At 36.2% G+C, this 12953-nt stretch overlaps 1 protein-coding gene across 3 annotated transcripts in view; it reads left to right on the top strand.

Annotated features, from left to right (window-relative positions):
* The window catches only part of IMMP2L (inner mitochondrial membrane peptidase subunit 2), a 408104-nt gene that overhangs the window by 33725 nt on the left and 361426 nt on the right, over positions 1–12953 (top strand). The window contains exons 4-5 of one of the 3 annotated variants that reach the window (XM_058804981.1): positions 10837–10895; positions 10980–11816. The exons of the other annotated variants lie outside the window; for them this stretch is intronic. Coding sequence (XP_058660964.1) covers positions 10837–10855 — 19 coding nt within the window. The 3' untranslated portion in view covers positions 10856–10895; positions 10980–11816. Of the gene's footprint in view, positions 1–10836; positions 10896–10979; positions 11817–12953 lie in introns of those variants that run through there. 3 annotated transcript variants of the gene reach the window in all.

The raw sequence follows: 12953 nt of genomic DNA, 5'->3' as shown, positions 1-12953 counted from the left end.
TTAAGGGCAGTAATTGATTTCCTGCTAAATAAGACTCATATCAGGTTAAAACATAAAAAATGAGAACTATAGTCTCTGTATGAAACAAATACATATTCTAAATGTTATTTGTAGATATGAAAACCTTTTTATAATTATAAATCTGCGTATAGATCTGTAGAGATACCTTCTGAATGGAAAGCAGTATCTATAATTTTTTTACTATTTGAATTTTGATTGACAAAAAATTTTCTGCCAAGAAATATTTTGCTGCTGTGGCTACATCATTGTTCTAACAATATACCATACCAACAGAATGCATTTTAGCTTGTGTTAAGTATATCAAGGTGAATATTGCATGAGTTAGGGGTTTCATCTGCTCATATGTACCATAACAAAAACTGCTTTATAGAAAAAAAAATTAAGCAGTGATTGCTTATCAGCTGTGTATCAGCATTGCGAAATTTAGAATGAGGCTAATTCACTGAGATGCAGAGGAAAATCTTTTATTAACTGAAGCTGTCTCTTTCTGATCAGCAATTAAGCTGCCAAGTAAGTCTGCTTAATTTTACTTCCATCCTGTGAAAATCAGCTGCTGTTTTCATGATACTGATATAACAAGTAAGGGAGGAAAGAAATTACCTCCGTTGACTTAATAAGTAAAACTTTGTTGTGTTATTTCAACTTAATTTATATTTGAAATTACATACTGCTTCAGAATGTAAAAAACATCAGTCTCCCTTTCTGCCTTCTCTCTCTCTGTGTACTCTTTTTCTCTCTTTTCTCTTTACTTTCTCTGCCTTGTTTTTGCAGTGAAGAATGTGGTGTGTAAAGTTGAACCAGTTTGGATTGTTTCTCATCAGAGAGACATTTATCCTGGAGGGTTTCAGCCCACATTTTCCCTTTACTATCAACTTTTTCAATTGACATGAAGTAATATGTATCCTTTGTGAGGATAAAGGAAGTTTTTCTTTAAATATTATTTGCCTGTTGGAACATGATTTTGGGTTGAAGCTGTTTTGCTATCTAAAAGAAAAACCTCATCGATCTAGTTTATTTTCCAGGTGAGTTCTTTAATTAGTTTGTTATTGTATACACATATGGCTGAAATTACGTATTAAATCTGAAGCAAAAGAAGCAGTGTCCTTATTACAGTGTTTTGGCTACTTGGTTAAAGATAAATGCCCATTGTTTTTCTAGCAAATGCTAAAAAACTTGTTCCATAATTTGGTCTTTTTGAGGAAGAATTTCCTTCATTATAGCTTTTAAAATTATTCCAGGTCTCCCATTTTTCCTAGCCAGTGTTTTATTCCTATGGGCACATAAATAGTTTTGTCTTTGGCACTTGAAGTTTAGGAAGAAGAATCTTCCTCTTGTCTCTACCGGTTTCTTTTCTAAAGCCTTGATCCTGGTACCCTGGCTGCTCCTTGTGCTAACCTGGGCTTGATCTGCAAGAAGGAGGGGCTGTGTCTGTGCAGCTCTGGTGACTCATTGCTCAGGGCTTTCTCAGCTCTCATATTTCCCAGAGCAAGACTGTGCATTGGGGATGATGCCTTGAGAAGGCTGACCTGGAGCAGAGCCTAGGTAGAGTTAAAGAATAAAGTAGGTATTTATTAAAAGGCCTCAATGGATACACCTTGGGCAATACAAGAGCCCAGCCAGGGCCACACCCCAGATGAACCCAAAATGGTGGCAAAATGGATGACTGGTCATGGGGTCTCTCACGTTTATAAGTTCTGGTCTGTTTGCATATTGGAGTTAATTATCCAATTATAGCTTCAGGTTATGAAGTTCCATCCTCCTTGTCTTTTTCTCTTCAATTCACCCTTGTTTATGCTCTTGGGCCTGAAATTTGGATCAGTTGTCCTTGGACCCCAGCTAGAGAAGGAATTGTTTTGTGTAGCTACTCTGTGAAGAGAGCTTACCAGCACTTAATATGAAGCTCAGAACTACACACTAAAGCACAGCAGAAACTGAAAAATATAAAATCTAAAATTTAAGGCATCAGGAGCAGCCCAGCCTGGGTTAAATGGGATGGACAATGGAAGAAGAGGTTGTAATTTCTACTCATACTTGCATTATATACATTGATTAAAATACTTACAACTTTACTCCTCTGGAAAGAGAAGACATTTTTTCTGAAGCTCTTTTCTTAGCATTCAACTCATCTTGATATACTTCAATCCAATTTACCCTTTTTTTTCTTGAGCTGGAAGTAGTAGAGGGTATAATACCATTTTTGAGAAAACATATTTTAGAAATAAAGTGTCACTATACTCTTGATATTTCAATATAGGTTTCTACTTCTATATTTTCTGTATTTTTATTAAACGAGATGTAAAACTTTCAGATTTTTAAAAGATTGTATTACTGCTGTTGATCATGACAGCTAAAAAAGAAAAGAAAAAGCTTGTCTAGTTTAGGTTTTGCTGCCTTAGTTCGGAGTCATCTAAGACTGAAAATTACTTGTTTACTCTAAGCTCTCAATTTTAGTTGTCTTCTATATCAAGCTTTGAGTCTAGTAATTTTTTAAAGCATTTACCAGAAATGACATTTATCTAAGATTGTCTGAATTCCACTCTGAATTCACAAAGCTTGCTTGTTTTGAAGAGGTACTGCTTTCCAGGTTGGATCTTGTAAGTGGGACCTCTAAGCAGGCTTGCAGTGCTATGTCTGTTGCTTTTTAAGCACACTGTACATCCATCTGCTTGCTGGATGTGAGTTGGCAGGTCTTGGCTGCATTGCCTGCAGCTGTATGTTGTTTAGCAAATACTGTGTATGGCCCTACATCCCATATGCTTGTCTTATGCTCTGTCTAGCAGTATTCCCTTTGTGAAAGTTTCCCTAAGTTTTTACTTTGTATTCTTTAATTTCTTTTTATTTTATTCTGTCCCTAAAATAAGTATATTTGTTTTTTTGTTTGTTTGCTTTTCCCCCTTCCTTTCTTTTGGGCATTTTATTTTTGTCCTGAGGGATTTCTGCAGCCTTCTACATCACATACAACTCTTCTCCAAGTGTGAAGTCAGAGCTTTTGTTAGTTACTTGTGTCTTGCCCTCCACCCTCCAGCTTTGGCTAACTGAACTGCGTTAGTATCTATCTACTATAATGAGATCTGCCAGCTGCCTTAATTATAGGTCTGACTCATTGGTTTAAAATTATTAAAAGTTTCTTCAAGGAATTATTTCACTTTTTCTTGAGTTGCATTTGCAATTTTTCCCAAGTGTCTCCTTTTTTTTCAGCATTTTTGCAATTTCAGTTCAGAGCTTACACTTTCGGTCTTGCTCTCTAAACTGGTTTTCATCAGTAGGTGCAAATTCAGCAAAAATAAAAATGTAGCTATTAGTGAAATCTGTTTCACTTAATGTGGATTCCAGCTTTGCTTCTACAGATGTCAGATACTTACTTGACTGACTTCTTACCATCCATCAGTGTAAGACTAGTTTCAGCTTGTTAGTGGCTGTTAGTTCCTGCACTGCTGTTATTCCCTTATTCTTAGGTATGTCTTCCTAATCTGTCTGATAATTATAAAGTAGTTTAGTTCCTAACTGTGAATATATAGGCTTACAACTTTGGAGTCCAAACACATGCCTAAAGTAGAGCTAATGTTGGATCAGGTTGTGAAGGCACTTAAACAGGCATTTTGAGTATCTCCAGTACTGAAGTCTTGTGTGACTTCCACTTTGTGTTATGCGGCACTGAGGAGGACAAAAATGTATTAAAAGAGCAAGTGTTACTGAAGTTCAAGCACTAGATTTGAGAGTCAGCCATGTAGGGAGATCCTAATTTTCTTGCCCATTTGCATAAGAAATTTTAGTACTTATTTCTGAAGATGCTTACACTGATGTCAGTTCAGAGAACATGACAGTAGTTCTGATGGAACTGTGACTGTGGCTGATGAGTGAAACAAACTCTACAACCAGAACCTAACCATTAAGTAAAGAACATATTTAAAAACCCCAAAAAGTGAAAACCAAAGCAAACCAAATCAAAAAACCCCACCAAACTCCCCACAAACTAATCCTGTGCAGGAACATAATCTGTTTGTATTATTTTTGTCTTACTATGTTATTAGATTTCTGTTTAATTTCTTTGTTCTGTGACAGTGGCCATTGTGCTGTTTGATCATATATTAAAATACTTCCATGTTACTGAGAATGTTATTTTTCAGATTATCAGTCAGATGTTATGTATTTGACTAAAAGAATATTGCTGTTATGCAGAGATATGTTGTGCTGTGGCAAAGGCTTCTAGTTTCAAAGTTTATTGTAGTCCAGAAAAACATGGACAATCGTACTTGAGTGAGGAAGTTTTGTAGTTACCTGCTTGAGGAAGAAAATGTAATATTTATCCAGGGCTAAGTATGGAGAGTTAATAAATGCTCTGTAGAAATTGAGAATAATTCTTGTTCACTATATCGAATATTTTTACTACTACTTGGAAATGGAAACTATCCTTGAAGGACAGATGGCAATTAATCACATGCATTTTCTGAACTGTTTGCTGTCTCAGATTCCATGAAAACTTAGGAAATTTGATGATACATACTGTAGTATCATTTAATGAATCATAATCACTTCTTGCAGTTTTCTTCTATAGGTACTTCATTTTAAATAGATAGTTCAGATGTAAACTATTATGCTTTTGTAACAAAACTCTCTGGTTCTTGTCTGTGTCATTTAAATTTTGAGAGCAGCTTCATAAGCAGGATTTTGAAGTTAAAAGTTGAAACTTTTTCCTTAAGTAGTGACTACTCTGCTTCTATCTTCATGTGACTATATTTTGTTTTCTTTGTATATGTTTAATATATTGAATAGTCTATTTATTTGAGTGTATTGTAATAGTATGGGTGTCTCATCCTTGCTTAGAATACGCTCTGTTTTCATGTACAGCGACACCTAAACCCTAATTCTGGCAACTCCATCCCAATTTCTGTTATTGATAAACCAAACTCATGTGCACAGTGTAACATACTTCCTGAAACAATGGGAATAAATTGAAAAAAGCTGTTTCTAAAGACAGCTTGTACTTACTAGAGCAAACTGTGGAAAATGATATGCAGCCCTGTGCAGGGTTCATTTACACAAACCATTCAGTGAACTGCTGCTCTGACATTTCACTGACATGTAAGATCAGAAGGAGGAGTGCTGATATAATTAGATATTAAGCCTTTTTAGATGGGGTCTTCTGCCCCAAAGTCCTGCTTATGGTTGCAAATTTTCTTTATAGTGACTAAAAATGATCTGTGCAAGCACATATAAGCTGTATATAGCATCATGCTGTAGTTTTCAGAAGATTTGCAAAATTTCCACAAGCTCTGAATGTCTCACCAGGTCCATACTGTAGCTGGCTGGGCATATATTGACAAAAGTTTTAGTTCCTTTTTCTTTTCTGTTTTAAATATTAACCACACTGCATGTAGATCCCTGTCATATATTCAGTTTTTCCTTGCTCTTACATTACAAACATTCACCAGAAGACACCAAGTTAGAAGAAGCAATTCAAGAATATTTTTGTTTGCCTTTATAAAGCTTTGGCTCTCTAAATGAATTCAGAACTTCTCACATTGCCTACTGACAAATATTATGCATAAGAAACTCATATTATTGTAGGTCACTGAATTAATTTTTAAAATGCCAATTGACATGATTCCCTTAGGGACTAGTAAGTTGCTGCTATATATTATGTTCCCACACAAATGTGGAAATTCAGAGTTTTAGAAGGGAAGTTTTTGTAGTACAGAAACAGCTTAGCATGAATCAGGTAGTGCTTTTCTAACGTTTAAATTCTAATAAATGGAAATAGACAGACTTACTAGAGATTTTTCCTTGTCATTGCATGTTTAGCTTTCCAGAAAATATTGAGATTGGTGTCCTTTCTTCTGGCACCAAACTTCACAACCTCACTGTATTTTGTCTATAACCAGAAATAGGAGTTACAAGTGCAAATAATGGTTACAGCTGGGTTCAGTCCATAGTGATACCAGATGCTGGAAGTGAAATAACCAAAGAATGATAAGCAAGCCAGAGCTATTTGACTGAGTGATTTTTGATTGAAAAAGATCTTAGAGGTGGCACTAGTATTTGTTATATCTTGCTGATGTATGTGTGTTCTGGTTTTGTCAAATGGTCGAAAATAAAATGCTGTAGATGAGAGATGGTAATGAACCAGTAAGAAGTCTGTTCACTTAAATATAACATTGCTCAGTAGCAGTGCTACACTAAATGGCTTGCCAGGGAGTTTGGTGTTTCCCTTGTGCACTGAAATTTATAAACATGGTAATTTTGAATTTGTAGAATTCTGGAATGTGATATTCAGCATATGCCAGTGAAAACAGGGTTGCTACCTTTGGCCCATCTTCCATTACATAAACTCCCTAACACAATCTTGTCAATGTGAAAATTAAAAACTGTTTGGGACTAGTACAGATTGACCAGAACTTCCAAATCACCTCTATAAAAATGCTGTAAATTTCTACAAGCACAAATGTATGCCAGCATATATTTCTCATCTTTTCAATATGAAGTAATTTTTCTTTTAAATTTGCTTTTCTGTTTTCAGTAGGACTTTTTTCCCCCTTGAAATAACAGTAATTGTGAACTTCTGAAATTTGTCAGTGATGATTTTGAGCCATGACTTTTGAATTGGGAATTCTCACCTTAATCATAGGAAAACCACTAAGAAAACATTTAATGTACTTTGAACTGGCTAGAATAAAATGCTGGGTAGTACATGGTATAGAATATGATTTTTGGCAATGGGAAGAAAGGCTTGATGGGTAATTTTCCACTTCATGTCTCTTGCATAATTGTGTCCTTGAATAAGTATAATTCTTTTTGGTATTGTCTACTGAGCAGGAACAGATATATTAACAGGTATATTAACAGATGTATTAATGTGCCTTTGATTTGAATTTTACATTGTGTAAAAGAGAATTCAATATTTTTTAAGAATTATTTGGCTTCATAGCTTTCATTTTCATGCAAAGTTTTTAATGGCACCACAGCATGCCAAGATACTATAAACTACTTTATGCTGATCTTTAGCAAATGTTTTAGATTCTTTTTTTGGGTTACATGGCTAATGAAGAGTTAAAAAGTAACACCAGTGGAAGGAAGAAGAGGCAGGAGGAAAATGCTTTCTTTGTATTAAGAGAGAACAGTGAATTTACATGACAATTTTATCAGCATTCTTAGTGATATGCCTACTCTGAATTAATTCCCCACAGATGCGTTTTTTTTGGACTGGCTTCTTTATTCTATCTTTCTTCTTTTGAGATACTAGCTTAAAAGGATGTATCTGCCTTTTATGTCCAGAGAATGAAGCCTTGAGACTTACTTGCCATATATTTCAGACAGCCTATCTAGTTGTTGGAAGTAAAGAGCCATTTTGCAAATAGGTTTGACTTGTACCAGGGGTGAGGTCAAAGCAAAGAATTAGGGAGGGCAGCCACTTCTTTGGCCATCATTTTTACTACAGTTAGTGGAAATTACTCAAAATCTTCTGAGCTTGTCTGCCTGTGTATAAGAAATGTAAAAAAACTGGACACTTTTTAAAGACAAGTGTGCGTGTCTTTATATCTTCACTAAACAGGGAGACCTAGATCATAGGATCACATCCCTAATCATAGGGTAATTGAAGTTGTGACCTCAGGGGGTTCAATCTCTTATTCAAGCAGAGGCAGCTATGATGTCAGGCCAGATTCTGCTAGGCTTTATGCAGTTGAGTCTTGAAGGCTTTCAGACACAGAGACTGTATAACCTCTCTGGGCAGCTCTGTGCAGTACTCCACTTATTGCTGGCGCTCAGGCAGCGAGCCATCCATGAACCACTACCCTTTGAGCCTGATAATACAGACTTTTTATTTTTCATCTTTTGTTTTCAATCCGTGCCCTGCAATGTCCTGACACAGGTACAAGAATATTGTGAAAGACTGTGTTCCTTGTGAGAATCAAAAAAAATTGCATGGTCATGATCAACTTTCATTTTTTTTTTCAAAGTTGGAAAAAAAATCAGTTAATATTATTATAGTAAGACTTGCAGGTATAGTACAATAGCTGAACATATTTTGTAGTGCAATTAATTTAGCTCTCCTGCGTAGATTACTAAGTTCCAAGTTATTAACGTGAACTCAGTGAAGTCAGATAAACTGCTGCTTTGACTCAGATACTTGTGTTTGTTAATTTTTTTTTCCTTTATAGATCTTTGCTTAAATTTTCAACTCTTAGCAGAAGATTTGTAAAAGGAATTTTTTACAAAATTGATGCTTGCAGATGATCTGGTAAAAAACCAAACTGAAATATATGTTTATTTAAAATGAAATCAAGAAAGAAGACTTGAAAGACTGGTAATGGGTGCATAATGCAATAGTGTGGTGTCATTTGTTTTTCTAAATTGAGAACAATTATCTATTCTACTTAAAAGCCATTAATCAGTATCTATATGGATCTCTGCTGTTTTTGATGTGAGTAGAACATGAGACTCTCAACATAACTTTGACTAATTAGTGGCATGGGGTTTTTTCCCAGCATGTCAGAAAGAATCAAATGATTGCATTAGGATGCAATTGCATGGTTCTTAGAAGGCTTTTTTTGATGTGTGTTGGGTCTTTTTCTTGTGAGTTTTTTTTGAAGTTTTAATTTTGTGGATTTCTTCTTTTCTTTTCCCCTTCAGATGGAACTGCTGTAGGAGGTAGCATGGTTTCATGGCTTGATTCATTTTGTTCTTTTTGGAGGAAATGCTGAGGACTACATTAGGAGGTGTAGAAATGATCTTGTATAATGTTATGAAATCTGAAGCCTGACATTTTAAGGTATGAGGTTGATCAGAATCTAGAAAATAGTGATTCTGCTGGATGCAGCCTGGAGTTTTATGCATTACCTAGTGCTTCACAAAAAACAAAATCATGGTTTGCCAATCTAAGTGAAAAATTGCTATTACTTGAAGGCAGTGGAGTGTCAGATAGCTCTTGCACTATTACATGGTACTTGGAGTTCTCAGGCTAGGGCGGAGTAGTGACAAGTATTGGGATATTGCATCTTTATTATGCAAAAGAGGCTGGTATTTTCTTTCTTGAGGTTTCAGCATCATGAGGATGACCTAGGGCTGCTCTTTGTTTTGGAAAATTATATGAGTTGCAACTTGGTACATTTTGTCTCTCTTTTTTGTTATAGAAGTGACACTAGAAGGGTGTCAGAATGACACCAGAATGACTGTTCTGGGCAAGAACATGAAAAAGAAAATTCTAAATAATAAATTAGGGTGTAGTTAGCATGTGTTATCATGTGCCTAGAAGATAACCTGAGGATTTGAGTCTTGAAGTAACTTTTGATTGTGTATATCATATACAAAGAGAACTATCTCCCATGGAAGGGTCCCCATGCTGGATCAGGGGAGAAGTGGGAGGAGTCCTCTCCCAGTGGCAGAGACATGTGATGAACTGACCACAACCCCTCTCCCTGTGTCTTTGTGCCCTGGGGAGGAGGCGGTAGAGAAAATCAGTAGTGAAGTTAAACACAGGAAGAAAGGAGGAGTGGGATAAAAATGTGTTTTTAAGTTTTGCGTTTATTTCTCATTATCCTGCTCAGATCTTATTAGTAGTAAATGGAATTTATTTTTCCACAAGTTCAGTTTACTTTACTTGTGGCGGTAAGTGGCGAGTTCTCTCCCTGTCCTTATCCCAACCCACAAGCCTTTCATTCTATTTTGTCTTCCTTGTCCAGCCGAGGAGGGGAATGACAGAGTGGCTTTGGTGGGCAGCTGGTGTTCAGCCAGGGTCAACCCACCACAGGCGTATTATAAGGAGTCTCATCAGTACAAAGTTTTGTCCTTCTTTGAAGGATGTCATACCTGACAGATTGGGTTCAAGGCTATGGTGTCTCAGTTTTGCGAACTTGTCAGTGGTTGAGTTCACTTTCTTTCCTCCTCTGCTTCCTTCTTTACTTCTTCTAGAAATTATTAAAATAATGGTTTATCACAGTCTAAAGGGAGATCTGACTTCCAGATTTTATTATGATCATTAAAACCATAATCCTTCTCTCTTATGCTCCTTAACGCTGACATATATATTGTTGAAATATTCAGTCGCTATTGAAGATAAATTGTTACAGAAGATCACCTACTGAGGCAATAAATTGGGTATTTTCCATTTTTGCTTTGTAACGAACAAGAAATGTAACATTTTGACATGCCTTTTGAACCACCTGCTTTTTGTTTATGAAAATTATAATAAAAGTAATTTCTTTGCTGGGCTTTGCATTTCTGCCTTTGCTCTTTGGATTCTGTTGTCTAACCAAGGCATCTTAAAAGTAGTCACTATTCTACTCATTATAACAGGCTTAATTCCTTTTATTGTCTTTCCATACTTATGTTTAAAAAACACAGGCAAACATCTGTTTGCAATGATAATAGTGGCAACTCTTCTGTCTTCTTCAATATGTTGAAGAACAGTTAAATTACATTTCAGTAAACTCAAAGTTAGAAAAGGGGGGGAAAGTTTATCTGAAGAATGTTTCACTCTTATTTTTGTAACAGGATTCTTATTTAATTCTTTGACATCTAATCCTGTCATAGAGTCATATAATGCTTTGGGTGTTATATAAGAGACCCTGAAGATAATTTACTCCACCCTCCCCTGTCATAAGCTGGGAACCTTCCACTAGACCAGGTTGCTCAGACCTCCATCCAACCTGACCTTGAACAGAGATGGAGCAACTGCATTTCTGGAAAACCTGTTCAAATGCTACACCACCCTCACAGTAAAGAATTTCTTCTTAAAATCCAATCTAAACCTCCCCTCTTTCAGCATAAAACCACTTTCTCTTGTCCCCTCTAAAAATTACCTCCCCACCTTTTTTGCAGGCCCCCTTCAGTTACTTGAAGTTTGCTCAAAGGTCTCCCCAGAGTCTTCTCTTCTCCAGGTACAACAGCTACAGCTCTCTCAGCTTGTGTTTGTCAGAGAGATGCTTCAGCCTTCTGATTGTTTTCCCAACCCTCCTGAGCAGGTCCATGTCTCTCTTGTGCTGGGAGCCCCGGAGATGGATGCATTGCTTCAGGTGGGGTCTCACCAGAGTGGAGTAGAGGGGTAGAGTCACCTCCCCTGTCCTGCTGGCCATGATGCTTTTGATGCAGCCCAGGATACAGTCAGCTTTCTGGGCTGCCAGTGCCATATCCTAGCTATAATTCAGTTTTACATGCACCACCATCTTCAAGTCCTTCTCTGTCTTGCTTTTTGCTGTCCAGTCATTGCCCAACCTCTATTCACGTTTGGGATTTCCCCAACCCAGTGCAGGACCTTGCACTTGCCTTTGAGTCTCACAAGGTTTGTACATCATTCAGTGGGAGCTCACAAAAATACTCTGGTTGCAGCCTGACACTCAGTTACTCCTTAGCTGCAAAGATACATCAGAAAGAAAGGGACTAACTTTCCTAATAGTTTGCATCATTCTTATGATGTATTTATTAAGCATTGTATTCATTGCATGAACAACAAATCCTTTAACAGTTTAAAGTAATTTTAACTAGCATTTTGTCTGACGAGTAAATTTAGCTGACTTTTCAGAAGATTTTAATATTTTCTCTGATTTGTCCAATTCTTTGATGTTTATACATTTTAGCCTGAAATTACTTTTTGGGATTTGTTATGTAATTTTGTCAGTGGGGAACACATTTAAAGTCTGCATTTTATATCAATATGCATCCTTAAATCACTTCAATCCCTTGGTTTCTGCATGAAAGATGAAGTGTTAGGCTTGCTGAGCTTTATTGATACCTGCTTTCATTCAGATTTCTAAGCAGATAGGGTTTTGCAGTGTGACTGTTTCAGGTTCTCTCTGTGAAACATTTCTTCTGGGTGCTGAACATTTGGAGTGGAATCCTTGGCAGCGCATCCAAAATTTGCTCCCATTTTACTTTAAAAGAAACAGAAGAATGGTTACAGATAAATATCTTGCATGAGGAGAAAGTGAGAGTTATAGCAAATTGCTTTCTCCACTTTCTGTCTCCCTCTGTATTCAGCCATGATTAAGGAACCATACCTCATTCTTGATATGGTGTAACCATGGCTTAGATTTCTGAGGAGACTTCTATATTAATAAAACTGAGATAATGTCTACAGAGTAGAATGAAGCAAGCTAAGGAGGGCAAAATAGGAGATGTGGGTTTTGTTGTTGAGATGGAAATAAGCAATAATACCAGTTAGAAAACAGCAGCATGAAAAATCATACAAACCTAAAATCAAAAATGGATTGTTTCCACAAACCAGTGAAAGACGGCCCTTTACAATGTGAATGATAACACTTAAGACTCTGTGTCTTGACTGGATGGTGATAATACTAATGTTTACTTGCCTAAAAATTGAAGGTCTATTTTGTGGGCATTAGGCAATGTTTTACATAACATATTTATTGTTCAGTAAATGCTGTCTGTTAATGGTATTCTAAGGTTTATTCTGTTTTCAGTGATGTTGGGCATATAGCTGATGATACTATAAAAAAGTGACTCAAAGAAGGAGAGCTGCTAAACTTGTTAAAGACTTAAAATGAGTTTATCTTCAAAATCTGCAACTCTTTTGCAGCCAGTATTGTATGCCATCTGAGCTGACTGGGGAGTTTGTGTTCATACAAGCTTTCTATAAATCATTCTGCCAGTTTTAAGCATTTAATAAATTGGAGTTGTATCATTTACTATGTTTTTTTTTTCTCCTAGGGGTAATTTGCTATCTATTATTGTGTAATGTATATTGTTCTAGTTTAGTCCCCATATTGAAAACTGCTTTATTAGCCATTTTGTAAGCAATAGTGTACATTAAAGTGAAATTGAGTCATAATATTACTGCATTATCATGGCAATGTGATCATATTCTTTCTACAGTAGGAGGTAGACATAAATCTGTCAATAGCAAAACCTGGAAAATAAAAATAAAAATCCACACCATTGTATTGATGGGTTTTTTAAGATCTCAGGTCTATCAACCATCT

Source organism: Ammospiza caudacuta, chromosome 5, assembly GCF_027887145.1.
Source record: "Ammospiza caudacuta isolate bAmmCau1 chromosome 5, bAmmCau1.pri, whole genome shotgun sequence".
Classification (NCBI taxonomy): domain Eukaryota; kingdom Metazoa; phylum Chordata; class Aves; order Passeriformes; family Passerellidae; genus Ammospiza; species Ammospiza caudacuta.
Note: the sequence above shows the minus strand (reverse complement) of the source record. Positions and strands in the feature narration are given on the sequence as shown.